Source organism: Rhipicephalus microplus, chromosome X (genome assembly GCF_043290135.1).
Source record: "Rhipicephalus microplus isolate Deutch F79 chromosome X, USDA_Rmic, whole genome shotgun sequence".
Classification (NCBI taxonomy): Eukaryota; Metazoa; Arthropoda; class Arachnida; order Ixodida; family Ixodidae; genus Rhipicephalus; species Rhipicephalus microplus.
In genome coordinates this window covers 35,544,451-35,572,222 of record NC_134710.1, presented here as the reverse complement: position 1 = coordinate 35,572,222, position 27,772 = coordinate 35,544,451, and the positions used below count along the sequence as shown (strand labels likewise).

At 50.5% G+C, this 27,772-nt stretch overlaps 1 protein-coding gene across 5 annotated transcripts in view; it reads right to left on the bottom strand.

The window, feature by feature from the left end:
• LOC119175797 (uncharacterized) overlaps positions 1–27,772 on the bottom strand; it is a 172,972-nt gene that overhangs the window by 107,589 nt on the left and 37,611 nt on the right. For 4 of the 5 annotated variants that reach the window (XM_037426773.2, XM_037426774.2, XM_075876207.1 and 1 more), the window contains one exon: positions 25,994–26,108. The exons of the other annotated variant lie outside the window; for it this stretch is intronic. In XM_037426773.2, the coding sequence (XP_037282670.2) occupies positions 25,994–26,108 (115 nt within the window). The remainder of the gene's footprint in view (positions 1–25,993; positions 26,109–27,772) is intronic. 5 annotated transcript variants of the gene reach the window in all.

Here is a 27,772-nt window from a genome sequence, read left to right as displayed (position 1 = left end):
GTGTGTCGATGCGCCCTCCTCGCGGCTCCTCGGGGAAGGCGGGGATCATTTCTCCGACTGGTCAAATGATCCAGGTGCAGTGGGGGATGCAGCGGAATTTCGGATGGGTCTTATGCCACAATGTAGCCCTCTCTCCCGCAAAACCTGGCGGCAGCCTTTCAATATTATACTCCGGACTTGCAGGCACCGTCATAGCGAAAATGTGTGACGAAGCAACTTTTTTTCTTTTCTCTCATGGAACAATATCCTTGTTTGTGGGACATCTCGTCCGACGATTATAGTAATCTGAAAAATGGTGTGTGGGAGACGATAGCCAAGCAGATGATGGAGCGCTACCATCTCTAAGGAGTGATATTTAGTTTAGTTTTAAAGTGGTTATTCTGATAAGAATAACCCCCCCCCTCCCCCAGCCTTCAAGACGAAAGCTTGCCGATATCTATGGTTGGGGGGTCAAAGAATTCTGCAGTGCTCCCACACCATTGTATGGTGGAGACTCTGGCCACACTGATCCCCCCACCATTTGCCTCGTCCGTGTGAGGGAGAGGCATTTGGGGGGTCTTATCTTCGCCTGTTGACGTTACTAGGCTCCACCTTTATATCCCATGGATTTCTCCCTCGTTTGAATCCTGCTATGAGCAGGTGCGCACAAGCATCTACACCCCCCCCCCCCCTCCCATTTGCGGGACAAAGTACATGTGGGAGATAAGTGCACATCGGTGCATCGTGAGGAGCTGGGCGCCAAACGCGAGCGGCTTTTCTCTTCAGTTTTCACACACACACGCACACGCACACGCACACGCACACGCACGCACACGCACGCACACACACACACACACACACACACACACACACACACACACACACACACACGGTAAATGGCAGCGGCGACTGCAAGAAACCAGCCGAAACTGTCCATATAATTGAATAAAAGAGCCAATCTACCTCCTTTGCACGGAGTGCAGATGCGACAGCATCACCCTCTGTGCCACGTCTGCCACCGATTGTTACTCAAGCAGAGAGGAACGGACCAGCAATTTTAAAAAAGCAGGAAGTAACTAGGGACGCAAGGGGGGAGGGGACGTTGTTATGAATTTGAGTGTGACCACTGGCACTCGCACTAATTCGGCAGGCATTAAACACTCTCTCAATGCAAACAGACTTGGTATTGCATTCATTCTTAAGAACGTAAGTGAAACTAACAAATAGTATCTTTAGGACACGATGTCGCATAACTCAGATGAACACTGGCAAAAGGAATAACGATCACTCCAATTTCCAAAGCGGTTTTTGCACTGTCAGTTATCTTAACGTGAACCAGAGGTTATAGTAGCACAGAAAGTTTACGTGTCTCATTAGACCTCAAGATAGCGCGCTCACGAATGCGCCCTTCAAGTGGCGCAGCTTCCGCCCCTCCCTCTCCCCCCTCCCCCACCCCAAAAACAAAAAACAAAGCAATGAATTCGATGGCGCGATGCTTTAATTTTTTTAACCATTAGCTATTAACCTTGGAAGGCGAGAGGCGAACATGTAACATGACGTAGCCACTTTACCGTGGACCTTCTTACCCCAGAGCCGTCAGCGATAGCCTCCCTATTAAAAGCCGCGTGTATTAAAATTGAATTCCGGCTGCTCCGACCAGAAAGCATGCTTTTAATAATGAGATGACATTAAAAAAAGCATGCGAAAATATTGAATACGGGTGTTTTAGGAGCTTTTACCGCAACAGCGATTACAAACACGGATGTGCTGGTGGAATGAATCATGAAAATAACTTCTGAATGAAGAGCCATGAATAAAGTATATTAAAGGAAAAGTGTCAACGCGCTTCCACCGTGCTCGTGTTCTTCTCTGGACGCAAAGCGCGGCAAATTATACTGCGATGTTAAGAAGTCCATTAACGAGTCACCGCCACAATTTCAAGTACTCACGAGCCCCTGCAGAGAGTGCATTTCACCGTGAAGCGGACTTGCACAACAGAAGTTGTGTCGGCACCAAACATAGCATTGTGAATTACTTAGGACACACATGCAACTGCTATTAATTCAGTGAAATAATTCTAGGCATGCACATAATGCAGGTTTTGACACGCCGGCGTGCCTATTGCCAGTGATAAGATGCTTTCGAATCGGACTTTGGCACAGTTAGGCACAATTTTCGTTGATATTGATACGTGTATGAAACTGTCACTCCGGCACAAGCACTGAAATGACACTCAAAAGGAGGAAGACGACAACAAGCTTGTTGCGTGTTGGACTCTCGAGCTTCCCCATTGGCCTGCACAACTGTGCACTCTGTACCGCGTTAGCAAGACCTGCTGTCGACGAATAAATCTTCCCCATAACATCTCTTTATCTCTTTGGTGGAAGGTGCGGCACGCCAGCTTCGTCCAGCCGCAATGCCTGAAACCGGCCCGCAGTCCTCGCAATCCCCGCCGGCTCCGTCACCTGTAATTCGCCTACATCTTCTCAACCATGGCACGTTTTCCGGTACGGACAGCACGGATGTCAAAGAATGGCTCGCATTATTCGAACGTGTCAGCAAGCACTACAGGTGGGATGGGACGCTTACGCTGGCAAATATTCTTTTCTACCTATGTGGTATGTCACGCGCCTTGTATGAGAGTCATGAAGAAGAATTAACCAGCTGGGACGTGTGCAAGCAGAAGCTTCATGACTTGTTCGATCATCAGATGGCAGCCAGGCAGGAACTCGCGTCCCGTGTTTAATCATCAACAGAGTCGTCTGTCGCATACATCCGAGACGTACTGGCACTGTGCCAGAAGACAAAGACATGATGGAGGCAAGCAAGATCAGCAACGTGTTGAAAGGCATTGCTGATGATGCCTTCAACATACTTATGTGTAAGAACTGCATCACTGTCGACTCCATCATATCTGAATGCGAACGATTTGAACAGGCTAAAAGCAGGCGAATAACCCACCACTTCTCTAGACTTCCGAACACCGCTGCGACTTCGTCCAGTGAGGATTCTGCAATGCCCCGTCCACTTGCGCCTGCTGCCAATATCACAGGGATTGTTCGCCAGGAGCTGGAGGCCATGGCACCCACTTTCCATCAACCCCTGTGCAAGACAACTGGGCAACAGTCTCGTTTATTCAAGCCGTCGTACGCCAGAAGTTTGCCAACCTGGGCGTCCAGGTTCCCCAGCCCGGCAGGCACATGCTGCAGCCCATGAGCACTCCCGTCCTTAATGCTGCTCCACTTGTCGCTGCGGCAGCTTCGGCTCCTCGGTTTCCACCACACTACCGAAAATGCATCCGAGTGACGCACGCAAGACGACCGACCCATCTGCTTCACTTGCTATCGTGTTGGGCACATCTCCCGCTATTGCTGCAACAGATGGTATTCCCAGCCAAGCTTTCCTAATGATCGCCGACAGCATTGTGGACACTATTCGCAACCCGCTTCTCCAAATGACCACCTTCAGGACCCTTCACCTCGTCGTTTATCTCCACGCTCCGAACAGTCTTACGCTGACGTTGCCCAGAGAAACTGGTCTAGCCACTCGGTGTCACCTCAGGGTCACCAGTCATGCTCCCCTCATTGCCGCCACTCTCTGTCACCGGCTTATTCTGGTCATCCTCCGGGAAACTGACGAGTGCAGCTCCTGAAGATGGCGCTGCGTTGACGACTCGGAACAAAAACCCTCAACCGGCTACAAATTCAACACGCAATTTACTTCGAGTATTTCTTGATGGCCTCGCGGTTACTGCTCTAATTGACACTGGTGCCCAAATATCTGTTATGAGTTCTGCACTTCGATCTCACCTGAAGAAGGTTCTCACACCTGCTATGTTCTCTGCCGTTCGAGTGGCCAACGGAAGCCAAACATCGGTGCCTGGCATGTGCACTGCACGCGTTACTGTTGCCCGCCACCACACTTCCATTCTCATCGCAGTCCTCGATACTTGCCCACACGATGTCATCCTTGGAATTGACTTCATAACCGCCCCCTCCGTCCTCATCGATTATTCTACCGGCATCTTACGGCTTGAGTTGCCTTTGTGCACAGATTTCAATCCTCCAAGTCGCACTCGCCTAAAATTCGTGGAGTCTCTACGGCTACCGCCCCAGGCAGCCATGCACGTTCCTATGTCGCCCTTTCCGTCCAATTCCTGATGGGACTATCTGGTGGCTCCCCTCATTGATTTGACCCTTACGCACTACATCGCACTACCACATACTATAGTGGTTGTTGCTAACAAGACGCTACTTCCCGTTTTGAACTTCTCTACGTCGACCCAAGTTCGTCCTCAAGGCATCAATTTAGCCGAACTTTTCACCCTGGGTGAATGTTCGGTTTGTTCTTTCACCTTTGACACTAAGACCGTGGCGAAACCTGTCATCACCCCGTAATATAAGGCATTCCTCGACAAAATGATATCCAACGACCTCTTAGCTTCCCAAGTTGCAGCGCTCCGGGATGTTCTATTTTCTTACCTCGATATCTTCGACATCGAAGACCGTCCCCTAGGCTGCACAAGTACCGTATCCCACCGCATCGACACCGGCGATGCCAGTCCACTCCAAAAACACCCTCACCCCGTGTCTCATGCTGAGCGCCAAGTTATTCAAAGGGAGGTCGAGAAAATTCTCAGCAAAGATGTCATCGAGCCTTCGAGTGCTTGGGTATTCACGGTTGTCTTGGTTAAAAAGACGGACAACAGCTGGCGCTTTTGCGTTGACTATCGCCACCTGAATCGGATCACCAAAAAGGACGTTTATTCTCGTCCCGAATCGAGGATGCGCTCGACTGCCTGCACAGTGCCAAGTATTTCTCGTCCCTTGACCTTCAATCCAGATACTGTCAAATTTCGCTTGACGACCACGACCGTGAGAAGACAGCATTCATCACACCCGATGGCTTTTACCAATTTAAAGTCATGCCTTTTGGGTTGTGCAATGCTCCAGCAACTTTTGAATGTATGATGGCTCTCTTCTGCGCAGTTTCAAATGGTTGACCTGTCTTTGCTATCTGGACGACGTAATCATTTCCTCGCCTTCCTTTTAAAGCCACCTGCCTCGTCTCTCGGCAATTCTCGATATTTTTCGTTGCACTGGCCTCCAGCTCAACTCGTCAAAATGCGCATTTGGACACCGGCAGAGTAAACTACTTGGCCACCTTGTTGATGCCACTGGTGTCCAACCCAACCCTGGCAAAGTCCATGCAGTCCGCGAATTCCCGGTTCTGGGTTCCACACAAGAAGTTCGCAGTTTTATCGGGTTCTGCTAATACTTGCGCCGTTTTGTCATCAACTTCGCGGATATTGCTAGGCCCCTCACGGATCTCCTAAAAAAATATGGGGCCTTTTCTTGGGGTGAGAACCAAGAATATTCTTTAGTGTCGCTGATTACCGCCCTCACATCACCACCTGTGTTGGCTCATTTTGATCCAGCCGCTCGAACAGGGCTTCGCACCGATGCAAGCGGCCATGGCATTGATGCTATACTCAGATACAGAATAACACCAACCGTGTGATAGCCTACGCAAGTCGCCTTCTGTCGCAAGCGGAAAAAAATTATTCGATCACTGAGCGGGAATGCTTTGCCCTCGTTTGGGCCATTACGAAATTCCGTCCGTACTTATACGGACGTCTGTTCGCAGTCATTACGAACCATCATGCGCTATGCTGGCTGTCGACACTTAAGGACCCTACAGGAAGACTCGGCCGATAGGCACTTCGATTACAGGAGTACACCTTCTCGGTTGTGTACAAATCTGGAAAGCTGCACTGCGATGCTCACTGCTTATCCCGGCACCTCGTCAATCCACTTAACTCCACCGATTCTGAAACCGATGCCTGCATTTTAGCCATCACCGACTTTCTGAACCTGGCAGACGAACAGCGCCGAGATCCATCGCTGCTCAACATCATCGACCACCTTCAATCACTCGAGTGCTCACATCGATGATTTACCCGGGTCGGTTATCACACCAGAAATTTCACGAGCCCCCTCTTTTCACCAAAAATCTGACCGAAGTCGCTCTCTTTCTAAGAAAAAAGGTCACTCTGGATCCCGCATGCCATCACGGCCTCGCTCCGTTAGGGGAATCAGTTAAGCCACCGCGGTGACCGGTAGTGACAGGCCCAGTTCTCTAAATACCACAAGTGCCTCGACCATTTCGCCTGCTCAGACAGCTACCATCCGTGCTCTAGAAAATAACGTCCAAGATCTACAACGGAGAATGCAACAACGCCCACCAGCCAAGTGTAGCACGCTAGAACTTGACGACAGCATACTAAAAGAGACGGAAGCCAGAATAATGAAGTGGGTAGAAGAAAGGCTGCAAGCACATGAAGCGAAGATGCTCGGCAGCATAACTTCATAATATACGCATACAAAAATTTCGTTACCCATGAGCAAGCCTTTGGGGGAACAAACTGCAGCGGAACTTCGATCGACAGCACCAAACGACCGGCACCAGGCGGAAATCAACTGCCAGAATGGCAGCTCCCACACGTAGACAGTCTGAGCCACTCCCCGCTCTTTGAATTTGGCACTGCAATTGCAGATCTTACAGACCTCATTCTGCAAACTTGTAAGAATGTGTTAAAACAAATAATCTAGATATGATCGCGTTGCAGCAAACCCACACAGAAAAAATCAAGCTTCCTGGCTACAGCACTCTCACATGCTCACCCCGCACCACAATTCTAGTCGAGAAGACTAACCGCACAGGCTCATGAAATTGAAGATATTGGCATCGAACACACCATCGTGGAGATAATTCCCACTCAGAAGACTCAACAGAGCTTATACCTGGCCAACCTTTACAGCCCTCACCACAAGCTCCGTCAAATGGTTTAACGGCAACCGACTTGTCTTAGTTGGGGACTTCAATGCTCCACACGCGGCCTGGGGCTATCACAGCACCACCAAGAAGAGGGCGCGTGTTCACGACGCTGCACAGCAACACGGTTCGACGCTTTGGAATGACTTGCTCCAATCTGAGTGGGCAACGACGTGTCGAGGGATACTAATACTGATGTCACGTTCACTAGAGACGTGCACAACGCAAGGTGGACAAGGCTACCGGACACCCTAGGGAGCAACCATCACAACATTCAAATAGAGGCCGAACAGGCTCACCGCTCGCTCAAGACAGGAAAAGCTCGGCTGACGGACTGGACTGCCTACAGCAATGACCTTGATAATGACTCTACTATCGAAGACACTGAAGCTTGGTTAAACAGTATTGCAAGTGTTGCTGACGGACATACCAAAACAATACACTTGAACGAGGACAATCTGGCAGTCGATAACCATCTCCTTCACCTATACAGGGTTCATACAGGTTTCCAAAGCGAAAATTCAAGGATATTTAAGGACTTTCCAGGACCTGTTGCAAGTTTTTCAAAGACTCAAAGCGGCATGCTAAGTTGAAATTTTTCATTCTAAAATTTTCAAAAATGACCTATTTTATTACACTTACAATAAATATATAGATATGGCAATTATGAAATAAAGATCATAGTCCTAATAACTTCTTGCACACTGTCCTACACTCTCCATAGGCTGAGGGCATGATGCCATGTCGAGAAGTTATGCGCTGATGGGCTTCAACGGGCATGTGTAGTGAGGCCTTAAAGGGGTCAGGCCACAATATTTGTGGCTTGCATGCTCTTTGTTGCAAGCTTTAATTATAGCTCCAATAAGCACGATACATGCACCAAGATTAATTTATTCTCGCTATATGATTTGTCACCTTTTCGATATGAACGATTTTCAGTACCCGTTTGTGGGGACCGAATTGCGGAGCTACGTAGTAGTGTAGCTGACTTGGTAACGTGATCACAAAGCTTTTCATGCGTCATGCTGAGTATTGTTAGCTCTCGCACACAGGTGCCACACAAGCACCTGCAAAACAAACTCGCCGCTGCCTGCAACAGCTGCGATGCTTTGCCGGTATGTACGGAATAAAAGTCCGGAGGTCACTCACCTGACTACAGATCTGGTGTAACGTCACTAGAACTTTCGTTGCCCTTCTTATAGAGCTACGTCGGTGCTGGATGCACTCGTGATGGGCCTCGATTAGGAGAATGAGCCTTTTGGTATACTTGGGAAGTGACTTAAAATATATTCTTAAACCCACACAGTTTTTGCAATAGCCTCTAAATTTGATGGCACCACCCAATCAAGAGTGTCGGCTTGAGCACAGTTGACACTCGCAGCATGTTGCTCAACAACCAAGTAACAACTGTGACAATGGTTAATTTACACTCATCCTGCGGATACACGTGTATTCTTTTCTAGCACCCTTCTGGTTTGTTTAGGCAGCACGCTTCCAGTGTCGAGCTGTGACAGTCGTTCATCAGTACTTATCCGGTGCGCTTTCCTTTTGTGCGTCCTCCGTGCTTGAGCTGCGCGTTGCATGTATAGGGCTGCTTGCCCTTCTTGTGACATTCTAATTTCTTGCGATTGAGACGTCCCCAGCTAGACCACCGATTGCCAAAGAAAGGGAAGACCACTCAACCCCTTGTCTATCCTGTTCCCTCTTGGCTACGTGTCTCAATCACTTTCCACATACAGGGATTCGTGCTGGAGCCGGGAAGTAAGAGACGTCACGATCTTTTTTGCTTACTGATTCATTTAATTTATCACTAACTGCAAACATCGTATACCCACGTACCTCAGCCACTACACAAAATTGTAACACATGATTTAGACACAGCATTCGACACAGGGCAGGCACATAAAGAAAGTAACTGTGACAATACAAGGATGCCTCAATACAGAGTAAACACACGACGACACAACTGATAAAGTCATTAATTAATAAAACCGTGCAATGTCTCAATTCACCACCCCCCCTTCCCGCAAAGCCAATCTAAATAAGGTGCATAAAGTCCGTCTCACGAAAGGTCTATGTTGACGGGGGCCTCAAAGCTGGTCGTTCGAGTCGGGGCTCAGGTCTTCTCCCTGGGGTCATTGTCCAATTCGTCAGAGTCTTCATCGTCTTCGTCATCGTTGCCTTCGTCGTGCCTCTCAATGATTTCCATCTTAGCCCTCTTTCGTAACGTTCCATTGGCTCGCCTCCTATCCCTAGTATTCATTCCTCATCGTACCGTCCTTGCCATCTTCCTTTTCCATCCGTCTCTCTACCATCTCAAGCTCATCGCATCGTATCTCTGACTCCCCCCGTATCGTCTCGTAGTCCCTTTTTGTAGGACCCAACTCCGCCCTACCAGGGCCCCAAACCAATCGCCACTATCGACGCGACATATTTTCTTGTCAGTCGGAGTGTATCATCTTGGACGGCCGCCCCCGCGGCTCACACCAGTAGAATACCCTATCCCAAACAAAGGCGAGCAAGTAACAATGTACAAACTCAAGCCTCAGAGAGAGAGATGGGTGAGCTGTCCCAAGTCACTTTGATTCAAGCGAACAATGGTCCCAATGCTTCCGACAAAGTGCGTCGTCTGTAATGGCCAACGTCCGGAGTTTGCAGTGTTGTGCTGAAAAGTTTTCGGCCGAACCGATTGCCCCAGTTTCTGGTACTTGACAAGCCGATGTCCAGAACGAGTCTCGACGTCTCCATGCAGCTCGGTGTCTCCCGCGAACTTCTCCGTAGCCGCCGCTTCTTCGTCATTCAACGCCGCGGGTGGTCATCCGCTCAGAACGCAGTAATGAGCCCTGGAGCCACGGAGGCTGACGAAAAGTCGGGTCGGACCCGGCACAGGCACTGCGGCAGGGTCGCATTCCCCGAACCAACAAAAAGTGCTCTGCTGCTCCCCCATGCCACAAATCTGAAGGGTGCGCGCGGATTATCTCCACCGTACACTGTCACACTGTCTGTAGACGACAAGGCGCCGCCCGGTCCTCGTGTTAGCGCGGGGGGGGGGGGGGGGCCGTGAGAACAGTCGAAATAATTTTTCTAGGTACTCCACTTCGGAATGCCCATTCATTACACCGAAGGTTTTCTTTTCCTTTTTTTTATGCATGGGATTAAGAAACGAGCGAAAACATCCTGAAAGGACCGGGGTTCAGTCCGTGTTTGCGGGGACATCACACTATCACATTCACTGCTTCACCTTTGCCACAAACTAACTTTTTTTTCATATACACTTTTGCAAAATGGGATCATGTGCAACCATGCCGCATTACTGCTTCAGAAATTGGGAGTTTGACAAATTGACACACCCATGTACCACATTTAGAAGGTCACGATGTCGATATGAGAGTGCACTGCTCAGAAAATTCAAGGATTTTTAAGGATGGCAAAAAATTCCAGGACTTTCAAGAGCCTTAAAAATACATTTTTCAAATTCAAGGATTTTCAAGGATTTCAAGGACCTGTACGAACCCTGCTATGGGAAGCTCGAAGATCGCTTATCAAACGGTGGTAACGGCAAAAGCTCAACCGCATGCTCAAGCGCCGCATCGCCGTACTCGCCAACCAGGCAGGCACAGGAGCACGCCGAAAACCTTGCGAGCCAGAACTGGCGGTCCTTCTGCGACAAACTTCAAAAGACATTTAGCACAAAGATGACTTGGCGTATTCTTCGAGCCCTGATCGACGACACCCACACCAAAACGAATCAAAGAAATACAATTCAGCGGCTTGTGCACAACTATGAGGGCACAGAGCACCAATTGCTCCAAGAACTTCAAACAAAGCTGCGTGGCTCTGTTAACTAGCAAGCTACCTCCATCAACACTTCGACACCCAAGGAGCACAGAGGAGCACCGAACGAAGCACTAGACTAGCCTTTCACGCAGGCAGAGCTACACGCGGCCCTCGCTAAGCTTACGCGCAACACGAGCCCAGGAAAAAACAGAGTGAGCAAATAAGCACCTACGACAGCTACCACCCTGGGCGTTGACGGCACTCCTTCGGCACTATAACGACTGCTGGAGGAAGGGCGAGCTACCACAAGCCTGGAAGCACTCGAAGGAGACCATGGCACCCAAGCCAAACAAGCCAATCACGATTGCGAATCTTCGTCCCATTTCCCTTATGTCTTGCGTTGGGAAACTCTTTGAGCACATGGTAAACGAGCGGCTCACCATACACCTCAAAGACAATGGTCACTACCCAAACACCATGTTCGGCTTCCGCCAAATGCTCAGCACACAAGACGTCCTCTTGCAGATAAAGGAAGATATTCTTCTCCGCTTGAGCAAGCACAGTAAGTCATCTGTTCTAGCTCTGGACGTAAAGGGCACATTTGACAATGAGAGCCACGAAGCCATTCTGTGTAGCCTTGAAGATGTCGGCTGCGGTGCCAAAACGTACGCCTACATGCTGGCTTTTCTCACCAACCGCACAGCCACTATAGGGATGGCCAATATCTGGAGCGAGCTTTTTCGACTCCCTAACAAAAAAGGCACGTTGCATGGCTCAGTGGTATTACCACTACTTTTCAACTTGGCCCTCCTTAAGCTCCCACGTCTCTTGGATGCTGTTACTGGGATACATCACGTGTTATACGCCGATGATATCGCTATGTGGACAAGAAGTGCAAGCACGGGTGAACAGGAGGACCGACTTCAATATGTGGTCACCATCACTGAAGAATATCTTAAGGCCTGAGACCTCCAGCATGCTCCGGAAAAGTCGGAACTGTAGTACTTGCGGCACGCACCCGGGGTAGACCACCGAGCTACGACGCACCTGACCCACCAGTCTTTCTACAAGGAGTCCAAATACCACAAGTTGACACACTTCAAATCCTTGGACTACATATACATAAAGATGGGTCTGGCTCCGCTGTCCTACCCCGGCTGCAGAACACTGTGACACAGCTCACCTAATCCGAGGTGTGGCTAACCACCGCACTGGCTTGAAAGAGCACGGCACCCTAAAATGGTACAAACTCTCCTTTACAGCCGCATAACCTACAGAACTCCCTACCTCAACCTGAAGACAGCGGAGAAACAAAAACTTAATCTGCTGATACGAAGGGCTACAATGCTTGTTCTAGGACTGCCGCCAGCCACCTCCACTGACCGATTGCTTCGCATGGGAGTTCAAAATACCTGGGAAGAAGTCACCAAAGCATACCTCATCAACCAGGTCAAAAGACTCAAGCTGTCACTCACGGGGCAAGCCGTCCTTCGACGCACAGGATACGAGACCACCCTAGAACCCAACAAAGAACAAAAAGGCAAAATACCGTCCCAGCTCCGAGAATGCCTTGAAATTCAGCAGATCCCTCAAAACATGCATCCTCAACATCACCAAGCAAGGCGGCTCGCCAGGGTTAACATGATCCGAAAAAACCATGGCAATGACCCGCAGGCGCGATACGTGGACGCAGCCGAATATCAGGGACGTAACGCTTTTGCGATTACCGTCACATATAACAAGGACGTGGTACTGGCATCAGCGACTATCCTCGCCAAACATGCAGAAACAGCTGAAGAGGCTGCTATAGCACTCGCCACCCAGACGAGTGAGGATCCTATCGTGGTTTTTACCGACTCGCAAACAGCGGCACGGAACTACCTGAAAGGCAGGGTCTCAACGATGGCGATTAGGCTACTAAAGCACATAGACAATCTTTCTCCCTACACATGCATCATGTGGACTCCGGGTCATGAAGGTCTCGAGGGAAATGAAGCGGCACACACTACAGCCCGTGAATGCGTCAACCGGGCATTCCCGAACGAGATCCGAGGCACCTCCCACTCAACAACAAAATCAGAGGCAAGAGAACCCGTACCACTAACGTATAATGCATTGCTGCAACATTATCGGCTCGAACGCAGGTCATACCGTCCACCACATCCAACACTCACAAGAGGCTGCAACATTATCGGCTCGAACGCAGGTCATACCGTTTACCACATCCAACACTCACAAGAGACGAAGACACTGACTACAGGCGTCTTCAAAGCAACACGTTCACCCACGCCGAACTATTGCACCATACGAGACCAACGTTGCACAGATACATCTGTCCTCACTGCAATGTGGTAGACACTCTGGCACACCTCTCACTGCAGTGCAAAGTAAGCGTCCCAAGGCTCCAAGCAGCAGCACCAGATGCAGACCAGAACCTCCTCAGTGAAGCGTGGGAGGCTGCGATCTCCCACCCGGACCTAGTCGAACAGCGTCAACTCGTCACTCGAGCACGGCGGGCTGTCCAGGCCAGAGGGTTCCTGGAATAAGAAACCCTCCCACCTTCACTCACAAGCTTAATTCAATAAATGTTTTCTCTCTCTCTCTCATCACTGAGCAGGAATGGCTAGCCCTCGTCAGAGCCATCGCGAAATTCCATCCGTACTTATACAAACGCCCATTCGCAATCATCACGGACCATCATGCGCTTTCCTGGATGTCAACACTTAAGGACCCAATGGAAAGACTCAGCTGATAGGCACTACGATTACACGAGTACACATTCTCGGTTGTGTACAAATCTGGAAAGCTGCACAGCGATGCTTACAATTTATCGCGACACCCTGCTGATCCATCTAACTCCACCGATTTGGAATCCAATGCCTGCATTTTCGCCATCACTGACAACATTTTGTACCACCGCAACTTACACCCCGACGGCACGGATCTTTTACTCGTCGTACCACGTCACTTGCGCAAAGATTTTCTGCAACAATTTCATAACGTCCCAACTTCAGGACATTTAGGCGTCTCCAGAACCTACGACTGTGTTCGACGACAGGTATTCGGAAAGGGTCTCTATCGCTCCGTTCGCCGTTACGTTGCATCTTGTGATCTCTGCCAGCGCAGAAAGGAGCCTACGACTCCCCCCTGCCGGTCTCCTTCAGCCTGATGAAGTTCCAGTCGAGCCGTTTTATCAAGTGGGGTTGGAATTGCTAGGTCCCTTTCCCACTTCAACAACTGAAAATAAATAGATTGCAGTGGCCTCAGATTATGCCACTTGGTATGCAATCACTCGAGCGCTACCAACCAGCTGCGCGACTGACATTGCCAACTTCCTGCTCTACGACATCATTCTCCTGCATGGCACTCCGTCCCACCTGCTCATTGACCGTGGCCGCTACTTTCTATCTCGTGTGATTGATGACCTACTTCTATCTTGTGCTACCTGTCACAACTTCACCACATCTTACCACCCTCAGACTAACAACTTTACGGAACGCCCCAGCCACACATTGACAGATGTATGTATCTAGCGACCACACTGATTGAGACATAGCTTTGCCGTTCGTCACCTTCGCCTACAATTCGTCGCGTCATGAAACAGCTGGCTACTCCCCATTTTATCTACTTTTCGGACGTCATCTATCATTGCCCTTCGACACCCCGCTTTCATCTGACCAACCATCCTCCACTTCGTATGGTCAGGATGCCATCATCCGGGCCCTCATGGCACGCTCGGTAGCCCGCGCTCTGTTATCTTCGTTGCAGACAGCACAAAAGTCTCTTTACAACTGTCGACATATAGAAGCCGTTTTTTCTGCGGGCTCTCTTGTGTTTCTGCGGCTCCCATCTCAACGAGTTGGCCTCTACGAGAAACTACTACCGCGATACGTCAAGCCCTACAGCGTCCTTCGTCAAGGTCACACCTCTGTGACCTATAAGATTTCGCGACCACAAACTCATTGGCTGCTAAACCCAGAATGAAAATAGTCCACGTTTCTCGTCGTAAGCCCTACAACGCCGACTCGCTCATTTAACAGGCACCGATATGATGCCTTACCGGCCGGGGTGATGATGCGTGTATGAAACTGTCGCTCTGGCACAAGCACTGAAATGACACCCAAAAGGAGAAAGACGACAACGTGCCTGTTGTGGGTTGGACTCTCGAGCTTCCCCATTGGCATGCATGACTGTGCACTCTGTACCACGTTAGCAAGACCTGCTGTCGACGAATAAATCTTCCCCGTAACAATATTATCAGGATGGCAAAGTAAATCTGATTTGATGCACTGGCATAGTTAGCACAGGAGTGGGATCACTGAGGTTTTCACCAGGTTCAGGTTCCCTGAGCACTTGATTACATACAACGCGTCATAATTCACTGCGAAGGTGTTTGTTGACACGTGCGCTGTGTTGGGCATTAAGCACAAGAAAATAACCACCTGCCATGCTCAGTCGAAGCTCACAGAGCCAGTAATTTGCAACATAAAGCACACGCCTGTTGCGTTCTCTGAAAGACGTGTCCAAAGACTGGGATACCTACCTTCCAGAGATCGGTTTTGCATTGAGATTGACCGTGAACCAATCGACTGGGTATGCGCCTTCTCTGAACCTCAGGAGAGAACTGCCGAATCCGATAGAGACCGTTCTCGCATATCGCAGTGGAGTGCCGGTGGTGACATCAGCACGCGCTGAATACGCAATGCACAAGAAGCAAGAGGAAGCTTTACATAAATCACGAAAAAACCTCAGCAGTGCTAGGGCACAGCAGAAGGCGCAATACGACTACACGCATCAGAACACTACGAATGGGCTATTTAGTGCTGCGGCACCATGATTTCTCAGCAATGCTAGCAAACAGTTCGTAGCCTCGCTGGCACTGAAATGAACTGGGCTGTACCGAGTGCGAGAGAAAGTTTCTTCGCTCGTTTGTTGGCTCACGAACATGAAAAGCAAAATCGAGCAGCGGACCGGTGCATGTATGCGACTTAAAACGCTACGTGCCACGGGAGGAGCACGAGGTCTACAGGCAGTCCCCCTCAACACCGCAGGCGGCGGGTGAGAACGCTCGACACCCATTGAGGAACCCAAAACCACATTACTTCCTGCATAACAGGCAGAGACAACTTTGAACGGCAGGCTGCATTTGATATGTTCAACGCGAGGTGCAAGGGTTCGCGCGCAACACATGTGCGAGTGTTAACCTTTCCTTTTTCTGTGTCGACTTACACCGAACAGATGTAGCGCCATTGGGGAAGAGAATACCGCCGGCACAGCTCAGAAAGGAGACTGCCTCCTCATGGCCAGCCCCCACACCCCCCGCCATCTACGTGGCAGCCATCACGAAGCAACTTGGGGCGCCATCACCAACGCGATCTGTGCGCGCCGCCACCTGACTGCCGTCTTTCGGCTTCGCCTTCATCATCACGCCCGGCTGGTTCACAAGGCACTAGACCAGGCGCCCAACCCAGAGAGCCGACCACCTCACCTCGCAGCCGCAGCTACCGGGACGTGGCGACCAGGATCAGCCAAGATGACGTCGACTCTCCGGTGGCGTATGTCTCCTCGAGGCCCTGGCGCCGGCAAGAAAGGGCCCGCATTGGAGTGGCACTGGCGCACCTGTACCACCCTTTTCAGGGACACAGGGTAGAGGAAGTGGACCAGAGGGTTAATAGGGCCTGCCTTGCGGTGCCAGCAGAGACACGGCTCTGTGAGTGTGGCGTCGTGGCGGTACATAGCTCCCAAGAATTGGAAAAATCACACCGGTGCCGCACCTAGGATACCCAGCCATCCAGCCGCGAGTCATCACAGGAGCGCCCCAGCGATGCGGCCAAGGCCATCCTGGCGCGGGCAGCCCGGGAGATTGATTTCATGTAGTGGCTCCTGAAAGTAGCCTCAGGCCATGCGGCCGGATCGAGTCCGCCTGAGCGGCTGCACATGATGGCTACCTCGAAGGAATGGGATACAGGTGGCGACCACATCGACGCCAGAGGTGGCGGTAGTGACCTTGGGAGCTACAGAGAGATCGGTGGGGGCTTCGGCGGTGCCCGCGGCAGAGATGAGCAGGCCGGGGAGCATGGGCGTTGATCAGGCCCTAATGGCTTTCTTGGAGGAGGAATAATAAAGTAATTATTCCTTTCTTGCAGTCTCTTATCGTTCGGGAACATTCTTAAGGTGGGGAGGATGTGGGGGAGCATGAGCGCCCAGCCACCCTTTTCCTTTTACGGCAGCACCGCGGCCCAGCTGCGATAACATGTCTGTCCCTTCAAGAAACGAGTCAATGAAGTCTCTTGAGAAGGGATGAGGCACCCCGCGGCCGGTGTATGCGATTCCCTTTTCCGGGCTCACGGAACAGTTTCTCAGCCACCGGGTCCCTCAGCGAAAGAACGAACCCTCGTCGGGGAGAGGGAAACCGGGACGGTGAAGAAAACGAGCTTGCCGACAGCCGGACGCTTTCTCTGGCACCGGCAACCAAGCAGGAAGGATGAACACAGAACTCCCTGGAGAGCCAAGGACGTCAACAATCGAGGTGTAAGCGTCTACCCTTTATTATCTGCCTAGAGTGAAAGTGCCTCTACGCGACATTTACGCGTTATTGCTACCGTAGCGATAAAGTGTTGTTTTGTTGATCTAGCCTGTCGCCTTATTCGCCCAAACCCATGTACCTGCGATGACTTAAGCTACGGAAAGAAGATGTTAATCGTGCACGGTACGACTGTGTGCGGCTAGAACATCAACTAAGCTTCTACGTCAGATGCACATAGGACAGATACCCGATAACACTAAACAATGAGCTATTGCAGATGCCAAGAAAGATACAGTATCCAGATGTGCAAATCAAGAACACAGTTAAACCACGCATAAATAAAAATGTCAATAAGTTCGGTAATGACACAAGGAAGCACAGCAGATTACCCTTATGGCGATAGCAATTATCATAATGCTTGATAAGAAAACTTGACGGCATTCTGGATAAATTCAAAGTGCAATAATATCCTGTTGCACCCCACAAGCAGAAAAGAGGGGAGGGAGAGCAGCCATCCCGTTATCTACTCAGCGTGGCCTTAAGTAGTTGGGTAAGAAAGCACAGTTTACGAAAGCTGTAGTAGCGAGAGAACCCTTTCTTGCAAGTAATCTGCGGCTGTTTCAAAGACTGAATGAGCCAACACCTCCTTGAGACTGCCTCTGCTAGCAGCTATGAATGTGTGCGATTTTAACATTGAACTACAGAGTGCACATTCCGTAAAGAACATAGAAGAGGACATACAGCATAGTTCTTACGATGCATGTGGGCTCTGCTATGTGCTATATTGAATCGGCACTATGCCGAATAGCGTTATGAACCAACAAATTAAGAAACATTCCTTCAAGAGCCCGTAATGAATGAGCTCACACTATCCCAAAAAGTCTGCGAGAAATGGCCTCATTATCCTGACTAACAAATGTCGGTAATGCCACATTCATGGTACATTTGGTGTGTTATGTTGCACTATGATGCATACTGTGTCCTTGTGTTCAAGTGGTTGACATAGTATCTCAATAGTCTTTCAGGTGAAACTGATTTCTTTCGACAAAACGCACCATGTTAGCGGAGTTAGCCAGAAAGGCATCTCTCTTGCATCAAAGTACTGAAGAATGTATGAAAAGCATAAATACCTGCACGGCAATTATTCATATGTAGAGTTAAAGGGGAAACTGCTCTTGTAATTTATTTTAATAATTCTTTGTTTCATAAAGCTAACTGAGTATGAATATCTGTGTCCTTAATTCAAACATGCAAATTCTGCTCTAAGACTCTTTGTAGTTTCAAAATGTAAAACATACCACGTGCCTTTCTGGGAGCAAAATTTTTCCTGAACAGAGAGTTACTCAATAAATCAGTACATGACAATCTGGAATAAAAAATGTAGGCAGTGCTACAAGGATAGATGTCTTGAACATATTTTAACAAACATTATGGTACGTTGGAACATTTGTGAGCAAAATCCCAGGTTGACAGATCCACTTGCTATTACAATTTCAGTTCAGAATCATCGGTATAGATCTACTCCATGTTTGCAAGCAGTGGTAGGTGCTGTCGATATATTTAGGGCCCTTGTAGTGACGCTGCGATGCGCTGACTCTGCCGAGACATCACAGGATTAGATAGGATGTCGCCCTAACTGCAGCTGGCCAAAGATTGCCTCCATTTTTTGCTAAAATTAGCGCATTTAAGAAAGAACATTTCCAGGTTGGTTGGGCATTTTGGCACAGCTTGGTGAAATTTCAACAAATATTACAGTTTTTGCTCAACTTGCCGCACAAATAACGACACACACAAGGACAAACAAACGAAAAAAACATCGTGAAAAACAAAAGGGGGTGGGAGGAGGGTCTCAATCGCAAGCGCCAACATCAGGGTTGCAGTCTTATAGTGGCTAGAAGTAGCCGAACCTTCGAGGGTAGAGTTTTTCACCAGGGTGAAAGTCTCAAAGAATCAACCCAACTAGCAGAATCTATTTCGGTCAAAACAACTTGCGTCTGTCGTGTGTCTTCCTGGGACACACGTGAACGGACGGGAGGGCGCAGCTGGCTGCCGCAAAAGCGCGGGTCCTTCTAGTCTCTTTGTCGTCGTTCAGTTCTCGTGCTATATAATACTATTGTCATGTCATACCAACTAGCCCAAACTGTCACATGCGGGTCAAAGCTTTGCTCAATACTAGATTATTTTGACAGGAACGCCAAAATGCGTCTGGCCCTTTTTTATTGCGATAGCATTTATATGAAGAGTCCAGGCTAGTTTTTTTTTTTTTTTTGCAGTCGTTACCGCCGCCATCCTTCACTGTATGTGTATACGTGTATATATATATATATATATATATATATATATATGAACACTCAAAGAAATAAAGCCGCCGGCGCTCGGCGCCAAGCTCGTCGCGATGCGCCAACACCTCCTTGCCGCCTCCTTATCTCTCACGTGTACTTTGCCCCATGAATGAAGAGGGGGGGAGGTGCCTGTCCACGCGCGCTTATCTTTTGGTGGGGGAATCGTGTGCCTTCGGCTTTCACTGAAACAAAAGCCTTAGTTGCCGGGCTCACAAAGATCACTTTTGTCTCTGCACAGGAGGGCCCCTTTGCGAAAACAGCGCGCGTTTCATACACAGCGAGGTATAACAACTGGGACATTTGTCAATTTGTACTCATTGGTACCTGTGATTACGTATCGTGCATCGTTTTTGTTTAAACAGCGCGTTACGTGTTGAGCAGTAAACGTTGTTCATTCGCTCTCGTCCTGCGAGCATCGTTTTCGTGCGTCATTTGTGTGTGAGCAGCGCGCTGCTGTTTCGATCTGCTTGCCATTCTCAGCGTTACATTCCAAGTTGTTGCTGTCGCACTTATTGATTCCCCTTGCGGCAAAACTACAATTTTTTTATTTTTTACGTATTTACTATTTTTAACCTACAGCAGCGTGGCCTCGGAGCTTGTAAATTGCTCTCGCGTCGCCGCTACCGCAGTTTTGTGCGCGGCGCTTGCAGCAAATGGTAGTTCATTTTGCAATCCCCGTGCGCTTGGATGCACACGCAGCTTCAAAACTAAGTCGTTTTATGCCATCTACGGTAGCATGTGCTGCAGTTTTGTCTGCACAGTTTGCGGAAAGCAGCGTTGCTTTGACTGGTTGAGCGCACACTTTCGGGGTTCTGTCAGTCACATCGTCGCCATACATGATCGTGTCAAGAGCGACCGCGGTTTCGGCCACAGTGGTTGTGGCAACGACGATCACACGCACTGTACAAGACAGTGCATGCGCCGGTCGCATACGTACTTCCCAAGCTTCGGGTACATTGCTCGTGGCCTTCGTTCGACCCTTCATACTAAAGTTCATATCACCCGCTGCGATTAAGAAATGTGTTCGGAACATTCGAATTGAGGCCCAATGAACATAGTAAAATTTGGTTGGGGAATTTCGAGAATTCATATCTGCCGCGGTTTCGAATCACTGAGATTACACTGTACGTTTAGAGGAACGCCTCTTAAACTCGTTTATAATAAACTGGGGTAGGTTCGAAAAGCCTAGAGCGGATTGAGCTGTTTTTTTGTCAATGCGGCCAGATTATGCACAGAAACTTCGATTTCCGGGAGATTTTTATTGCAACCGTACAACCGGAAAAAACGGTCAAAATTCGGGAGTCTCCCGGCCAATCCGGGAAACTTGGCAGGTATGTAACGAAGTACATAAAATTGGCAAAATTGGCACAGCTATTGCACCACTTGTGAGTGATTTCGTGACAACCCCAAGGTCACATCATTGTTAATATAACAAGGCCTGTAAGCCTCCCCCAATTTGTTCCTGACCCGTAATATCTGATGAAGTTGCACTGACAAGCACATGTTATAAAATTTGTTACAAGATTCCATCAAAAATCACTGGCATAATCCAGATTCGCGAAGGCACAGTAAAGTGATTGTCTCTGCGAAGTGGCTACTTTTTCTGGCACAGTCTTTTTGCATCAGTTTCACAAAAAACAAATGCATCATAATTGAAGATGCACATAATTCTGCTCTAGCTAATTACAATAAGAAATATAAGTGCAAATCACAAGTAGCAAAAATAGTGCAAGCACTGTTCACTGCGGAGCTTATCTAAGGAGAGCAAGGCCTTAACAATTATCAGCCACTCAAGATGCTTTTTTTCGAACACTGCGAAGCATCTAGCAGCCAGCAATGCCTCTGTAGGAAACGTGCACCAAAGTTTCATGGACAGTAAAAGCTAATAAGAGTAATATCTGCAGTTTTACATTCAAAAACCTAGATATGAGTGACTCCGTATGGTATGGCCTCAGCCATTTCAACCACTTGGTGTTCTGAAACTTGCACTAATATCTAGCAGCACACAAGCCTTTAGCACTTCACATTGTGGTGTACACGTATCCCGAAGGACGTTGGGAGTGTGGTGTACACGTATCCCGAAGGAGTACGGCCACCAGCGTGGGTCCGGTCTTAGCGAGCCGCAGGGCACGCGTTAACCGTCGCCGTGGCGGGAAACACGATACTGCTCAAGTCGCAACGCTTTATTGTGGCAACACCAAACGCAGTACAGCCCGTTGCAAAAAGGCGCGGCGGGAAAGCAAGTAGGCTTATCCACGCCACGGGCACAAAGTACTACACAGGGTGCCACGAGCACGTCTCCGCGGTAAAGGTAATCCACGGAGACACCGGGACAAAGGGGGCCCGGTTGCTCGAGCGAGGGCAAAGGCGCTCGCGTTGGCTACGAAGGGAGACGGGTCGGCGTAGCTAGGCCACGCACTAGGACACCGTACTGCCCTTCGGCCGTGAGTACGCAGCGGGGCAACAAAAAGGTGAGCGTTCGCATCGGGCGCGAGGCGCCGTCAGCGAAGTCCGACGAGCCCCGAGCGACGGGACTCGACGGACGGAGAAGAATGCGTGGCTCACCGTTTGAAGTCCCGGACTGTACTCTCCGCTCCCGACGCAGCGCGCGAAAACCTCTCGGGGGTCCCCGCGCGCGGCGCCACAGTCGACATCCGCTACCGGGTGAGGGAGTTAAACGTCACTCCGCCCTTCCCAGCGCGGCTGACGGCAAAGGAGGGTAGGCATGTCGGGACATGAGAAAAGAGGCGGCAAAGCCCGCGCAAAGGCAGCGGGCCAGCCTCAATTCCCACATCCCCCTCTCCTAAATTTGCCCTTTACCGGTCTGCAAAAGGCAGCCGGACGTCACCCATGCAGTTAAAATGACACTGCTATGAGCGACAGCTAACCTCAGTCCAGCCCTGCTGCTAAAAAAAAAGATTACAAATGAGGAACAAAAACATAAATAACAAAATAAACACACGACACTATACAAATACTGCAGAAGGGAGCACAGAAACGTGGCACTAGTGTTCGTGGTGCTGAAGGGGGATAGCGTCCACTGCGCGGAGGGGCGGAAAGGCGTGACAGTGTCCGCTGGGTGCGATGCCCGAGTGCGAGGTCAGAGGTACCGGAAGGGGGGCTGACTGATGGCTTGTTCCTGCTCTTGATAAGCCGCGAGTCCGACGAAAGCCGCTTCGGTTGTTCGGGGCCGCCCCGCATTTCTGGCTCGATGACGGAGCTCGACGTTGCGGGAAGCCGGGCCTCTCCAGTGGTCAGGGAGGCCGAACCCGAATTGGCTGCGAAGCGCCCTGGCGTTGGCCAGCAGCATATAGCTGCTTTCAGCTGGCCTCGCGCAGGAGCCATGGTGGGAACGGCAACAGGGCTTCTTCGACGGCCGGCCCAGAGCAGAGCACAGCCAGACGGTCCGATGTCAATGGGTCAATGCCCCCCCAGTGTCCGCGTCGATGGGGGGGGGGGGGGGGAGCCATGACGCACTCATCGCGGGCTCGCACCGAAGCGTCACGCACCCACACACACACACACCGCCGACAGCTGCGCGAGCGTAGGCGCAAAGCGTCCTTCGTCTCTCTCTCTCCCGGCAAGCACCGACACACAAGGTCACACACAGCTCCCTTCGCGGTAGACGAAACGAACACGAAAAAAGTAAAAACAGAGCAAAACGACACTCAACATCTGGCGAAAAACATAAAACACAAATAACACTTAATATTAGGCAAAAGAAACAAAATACACATGAACACTTCAAAAAAAAAAGAAACACTGGCAGCAGACAGGGCGGGGTCAACTTCTTTACGAGAAAAGGCCGTAAAGAAGCTAACCTATACTGAGGCTAGACAGTAAACTGAGGGCCTTCGGTTGCGGAGAAGTCCGCCGTCCGGCGCGAAATCACAAAGGTGACCGCTACCTCAGATTATACCGGCGCGGGGTCCGAATGCGGTCCGCCGCTCCGGGTGTGCCCGTCGCTTGCGCGAAGTGCCGCAGGGCACTGGCGCAAGCTCGTCAGACCATGACAAAGGGCTTCAGGTCTGCGATGTGGGCACGGCTGAGTTTTCCCAAAGGGGATCTTTCAGCTAGTACGCGCCACGGACGCTCACTGACAATCGGTTCATAAGACCGGGCGGCTTTCCAACCCTTGGCTCAACCGTTTGTCAGACGTGGCAGGCACGGAATAGCGATAAAAGCCACGCTTCGTTCCGGGCCAGGTCACAACATCGCTCAGTTTGCAAAAACTTTCGAGCCACTCAGGTGACCGGCCATCGATTCGTCGTGAGAGGATCGCAACAGTGCGGCTCTCAGACTTTTGGGCATAACCACCTTAAACGGGTCTATGGACTCGTCGTCAGTGGCTATATATTTCAGCAGGAGCCCGTCATGGTCCAGCAAAATGAATCCGCCGGGGACTCAGCGACACACGCTGTTTCAGCCCCCTAATCGCGCCCGCCGCAGAACAAGCAGCGTAACGGCGCTCCGCGCCTCGTCAGGACGGTTTAACGGCGCCCGCCGCAAAGCAAGCAGCGTATACGGCGCTCCGTCCCTCCGAGACTCGAAACGGATCACTCTGCTGAGCCTTCAGTAGCTCTTCGCTGCCGAAAGCAATTCCCATTCTCCCAAATGGGGGAGTCTGGTATCGCGCCCACTCAGGACCGCAGCAACCGCCGCGTGAGTCGGCGTTACGGGTTCACTCTCGGCCTCGTGGCCTTCGGAAAGCTCCCCCGCTCGGCCGCTTCGCGGTGCGCCGCTTACCTGGTTAGCAGCCAAGGTTTGTCCGCATGGGGACTCACCCTTCTCGCCGAATGGCGGCGAAGCTGCTGTTTCGCCCCCGACGCTTGCATGTGCTAAGGCACCGCGAGCGGCCGTCGCACCGAAATCCAGGTTCTCGGCAGACAACAGGGGGCACGAGATAGCGCGTCAGCTACCACGTAGGAGTGTATTCACCACAAAAAGGGGTGACGACACAGGCGAGCGCCGAAGCGCGCCCGTCGATAGAGGCGGTGGCCTCTTGGTGCAACGCGGCATGCCACGAAGCAGACATAACGTTCGGGTAGGGCAAGAGGCCCATTCCGAAGCGACGCGCCATCTCCAAAGGGAGCGGCTAGGCGCCTCGTGTCGTCACCGCAATAGGGGGTGCCGACACGGACGGGCGTCGGAGGCGCTTGTGCGTAACGTTCGGGTAGGGCAAGAGGCCCATTCCGAAGCGACGCGCCATCTCCAAAGGGAGCGGCTAGGCGCCTCGTGTCGTCACCGCAATAGGGGGTGCCGACACGGACGGGTGCAGAAGGGTTCCCGTCAATAGAGGCAATGGCCTCCGTGTGCAACGCGGCATCCGCTAAAAAGGACAGCGGACAAAAGTCCCGCGAAGCAGCCATGTTCCGACGAGCCCGAATCGCGCAGGCGAACTGACTCGCAAAGAGCAATCAAAAGCTAGAGCTTTTGATACCGCGTTGGGCGCCAGTGTGGTGTACACGTATCCCGAAGGAGTACGGCCACCAGCGTGGGTCCGGTCTTAGCGAGCCGCAGGGCACGCGTTAACCGTCGCCGTGGCGGGAAACACGATACTGCTCAAGTCGCAACGCTTTATTGTGGCAACACCAAACGCAGTACAGCCCGTTGCAAAAAGGCGCGGCGGGAAAGCAAGTAGGCTTATCCACGCCACGGGCACAAAGTACTACACAGGGTGCCACGAGCACGTCTCCGCGGTAAAGGTAATCCACGGAGACACCGGGACAAAGGGGGCCCGGTTGCTCGAGCGAGGGCAAAGGCGCTCGCGTTGGCTACGAAGGGAGACGGGTCGGCGTAGCTAGGCCACGCACTAGGACACCGTACTGCCCTTCGGCCGTGAGTACGCAGCGGGGCAACAAAAAGGTGAGCGTTCGCATCGGGCGCGAGGCGCCGTCAGCGAAGTCCGACGAGCCCCGAGCGACGGGACTCGACGGACGGAGAAGAATGCGTGGCTCACCGTTTGAAGTCCCGGACTGTACTCGCCGCTCCCGACGCAGCGCGCGAAAACCTCTCGGGGGTCCCCGCGCGCGGCGCCACAGTCGACATCCGCTACCGGGTGAGGGAGTTAAACGTCACTCCGCCCTTCCCAGCGCGGCTGACGGCAAAGGAGGGTAGGCATGTCGGGACATGAGAAAAGAGGCGGCAAAGCCCGCGCAAAGGCAGCGGGCCAGCCTCAATTCCCACAACATCCATCAGATTGTGACCGCTACAGCCTAGAAGGAACTCGCAATCTTCGAGTCATCAGCCAAGCACCACAACCCATCTTCCACTGAGAACAGGTGGCCAGTAAAAGCTATAAAATACTTTGAGAAAATGCTTCAATTAAGAGGCACTGAGAGTTTCCCAGGATTCTATTTACAACTTGAAGAGGCCTGTTAACTGTGCTTCTAAACAAGGACAAAAAGAAGGAATAGATGCGAATCTGCATGTCCCGTCTTCCCTCGTCAATGGTCCGTGTTTACTAGCACTAGTGCAGTTAATAGACCTTTGAAACGAATGTTAACCAACTAGCCTGACTAGGTGCTCTACTTACAACTTGGAGGCTCCAAGCCAGCGTCCAAACTGGATACCCTTAGCGGTATTTGATTGTGCCAATAGGAACCAACCTTGTCACTGCACCCAGAATTAGCATCTCCTGCTGGAAGGCCCTGTTGAAATAAACACCATAGACTAAAATCAGTTATTTTGGACCATAATCCACAAAACTGCTCATAGTAAGGTTAGCAGGCTGTAATAAATATAAACATATACAATGGGTTCACAATTGTGTTTTGAAAGTGTTTGTAGGACATGATCATTAAATTTGATGTGCACAGGCAACAACAAAACACGCATGACACACAGACACATGACATATAGCGTCACATGACATGACACATGACATATAGTAGTGTGCCATGCGTGTATTTTGTTTCGCCCTTGTAGCACCATGAAACGGCGCTTCTGTGCGCGAATGCCAACAGCGCAAGCACGGAGATCCACATGACTTTTCTTCATTCACTTCAAAGAAAGTAATGTTCAGTTTTTGTTTGAGACTTGTGTGGCTTATCTCGCTTGTGCTACCTGCTCGCCCAGCTTGGCCTAGTAGATCGTTCCAATATTGGTGACCCAGAATTGTGGTGCAGCTACTGGAGTCGAGCATCAACAGCACTATGACTTCAACGTCAACAACAGACTCCGTGACTATGACTGACTTCCACAACGACTGCTGCGCCAACAGACTCCTCAATCGACAGTAAGCTGCCACCCTTTTGGACTGCGGATCCCGCACTCTGGTTATTCAAGTAGAAGCCCAGTTGATAGTGTGACGCATCACAACAGACTTGACCAAATACCACGTCGCAAGCAGCCTCCCACTAGCAAATAGCCAGTGTAATACGGAATCTCTTACTTGACCCACCTGCGAAAAAGCATATGTAACGTTAAATGAAACTTTCATTCACCATGTCACGTCCCCCGAATCACGACTACAGAAATTGCTTCACGACATGAACCTTGGCGACCGTACTCCTAGTCAACTGTTGCGGCACATGCAACTATTGGGCAGCGAAACAAGCAGCTTAGAGCACTGTTTCGAGAACATTTTTCTGCAAAAGCTGCCATCAAATAATCGCTTGGTTGTCGAGGTGTCACAGAAGAAAGACCTGCCTGCAGTTGTTGAGCTCGCTGATCGGCTCATGACGGTCACCACGCCCACATCACTGGCTGCCATGCAAGAACAACAAGCTCAGGATGAACTTCAGCGAATGCGTGCAGATATTTCTCGACTCACCTAGACATTATCAGCTTTGGCGGTTTGGAAATGCTTTAAGTTGCCTTTGAAGGGGCCCTGAAATGCTTTTTCAAGTAACCACGAAATTAATTCACTGGAAAAGCTTATTTCCTCACAAATTCAATGCCACAAAAATTTTAAGAATACGTCCAGTGCGAGTGGAGTTACAAAGCTTTGTCGCATGCTGCAATTGCATTCTCTCTTCTCTCGTCCCGACTAAAGCACTGGAAGCTAAGCAGGGAGGGATGGCAGGGCCACATAAAAACGTCACACGTGCCTCGTGGCCTTGAGCACATCTTCTTTTACTTTTTTCTTCGAATATGCCGCTCTTTCGGTGTGATCGTACCTGCATGCGTGAACAAAACGCGGCCTCCCACAGCGATCTCTGTAACGAGCGAGCGTGCCATGTTCAAATCGGCTAATGGCTGATAGATGAGTAATTCACGTGTGATTTTTGGGCATAATCTGCCACATGTCGAGAAGAGAAAGCAATTTTTAGCTGACTTTGGTAATTTATTGTCAATTCCAGGCCACATGCTG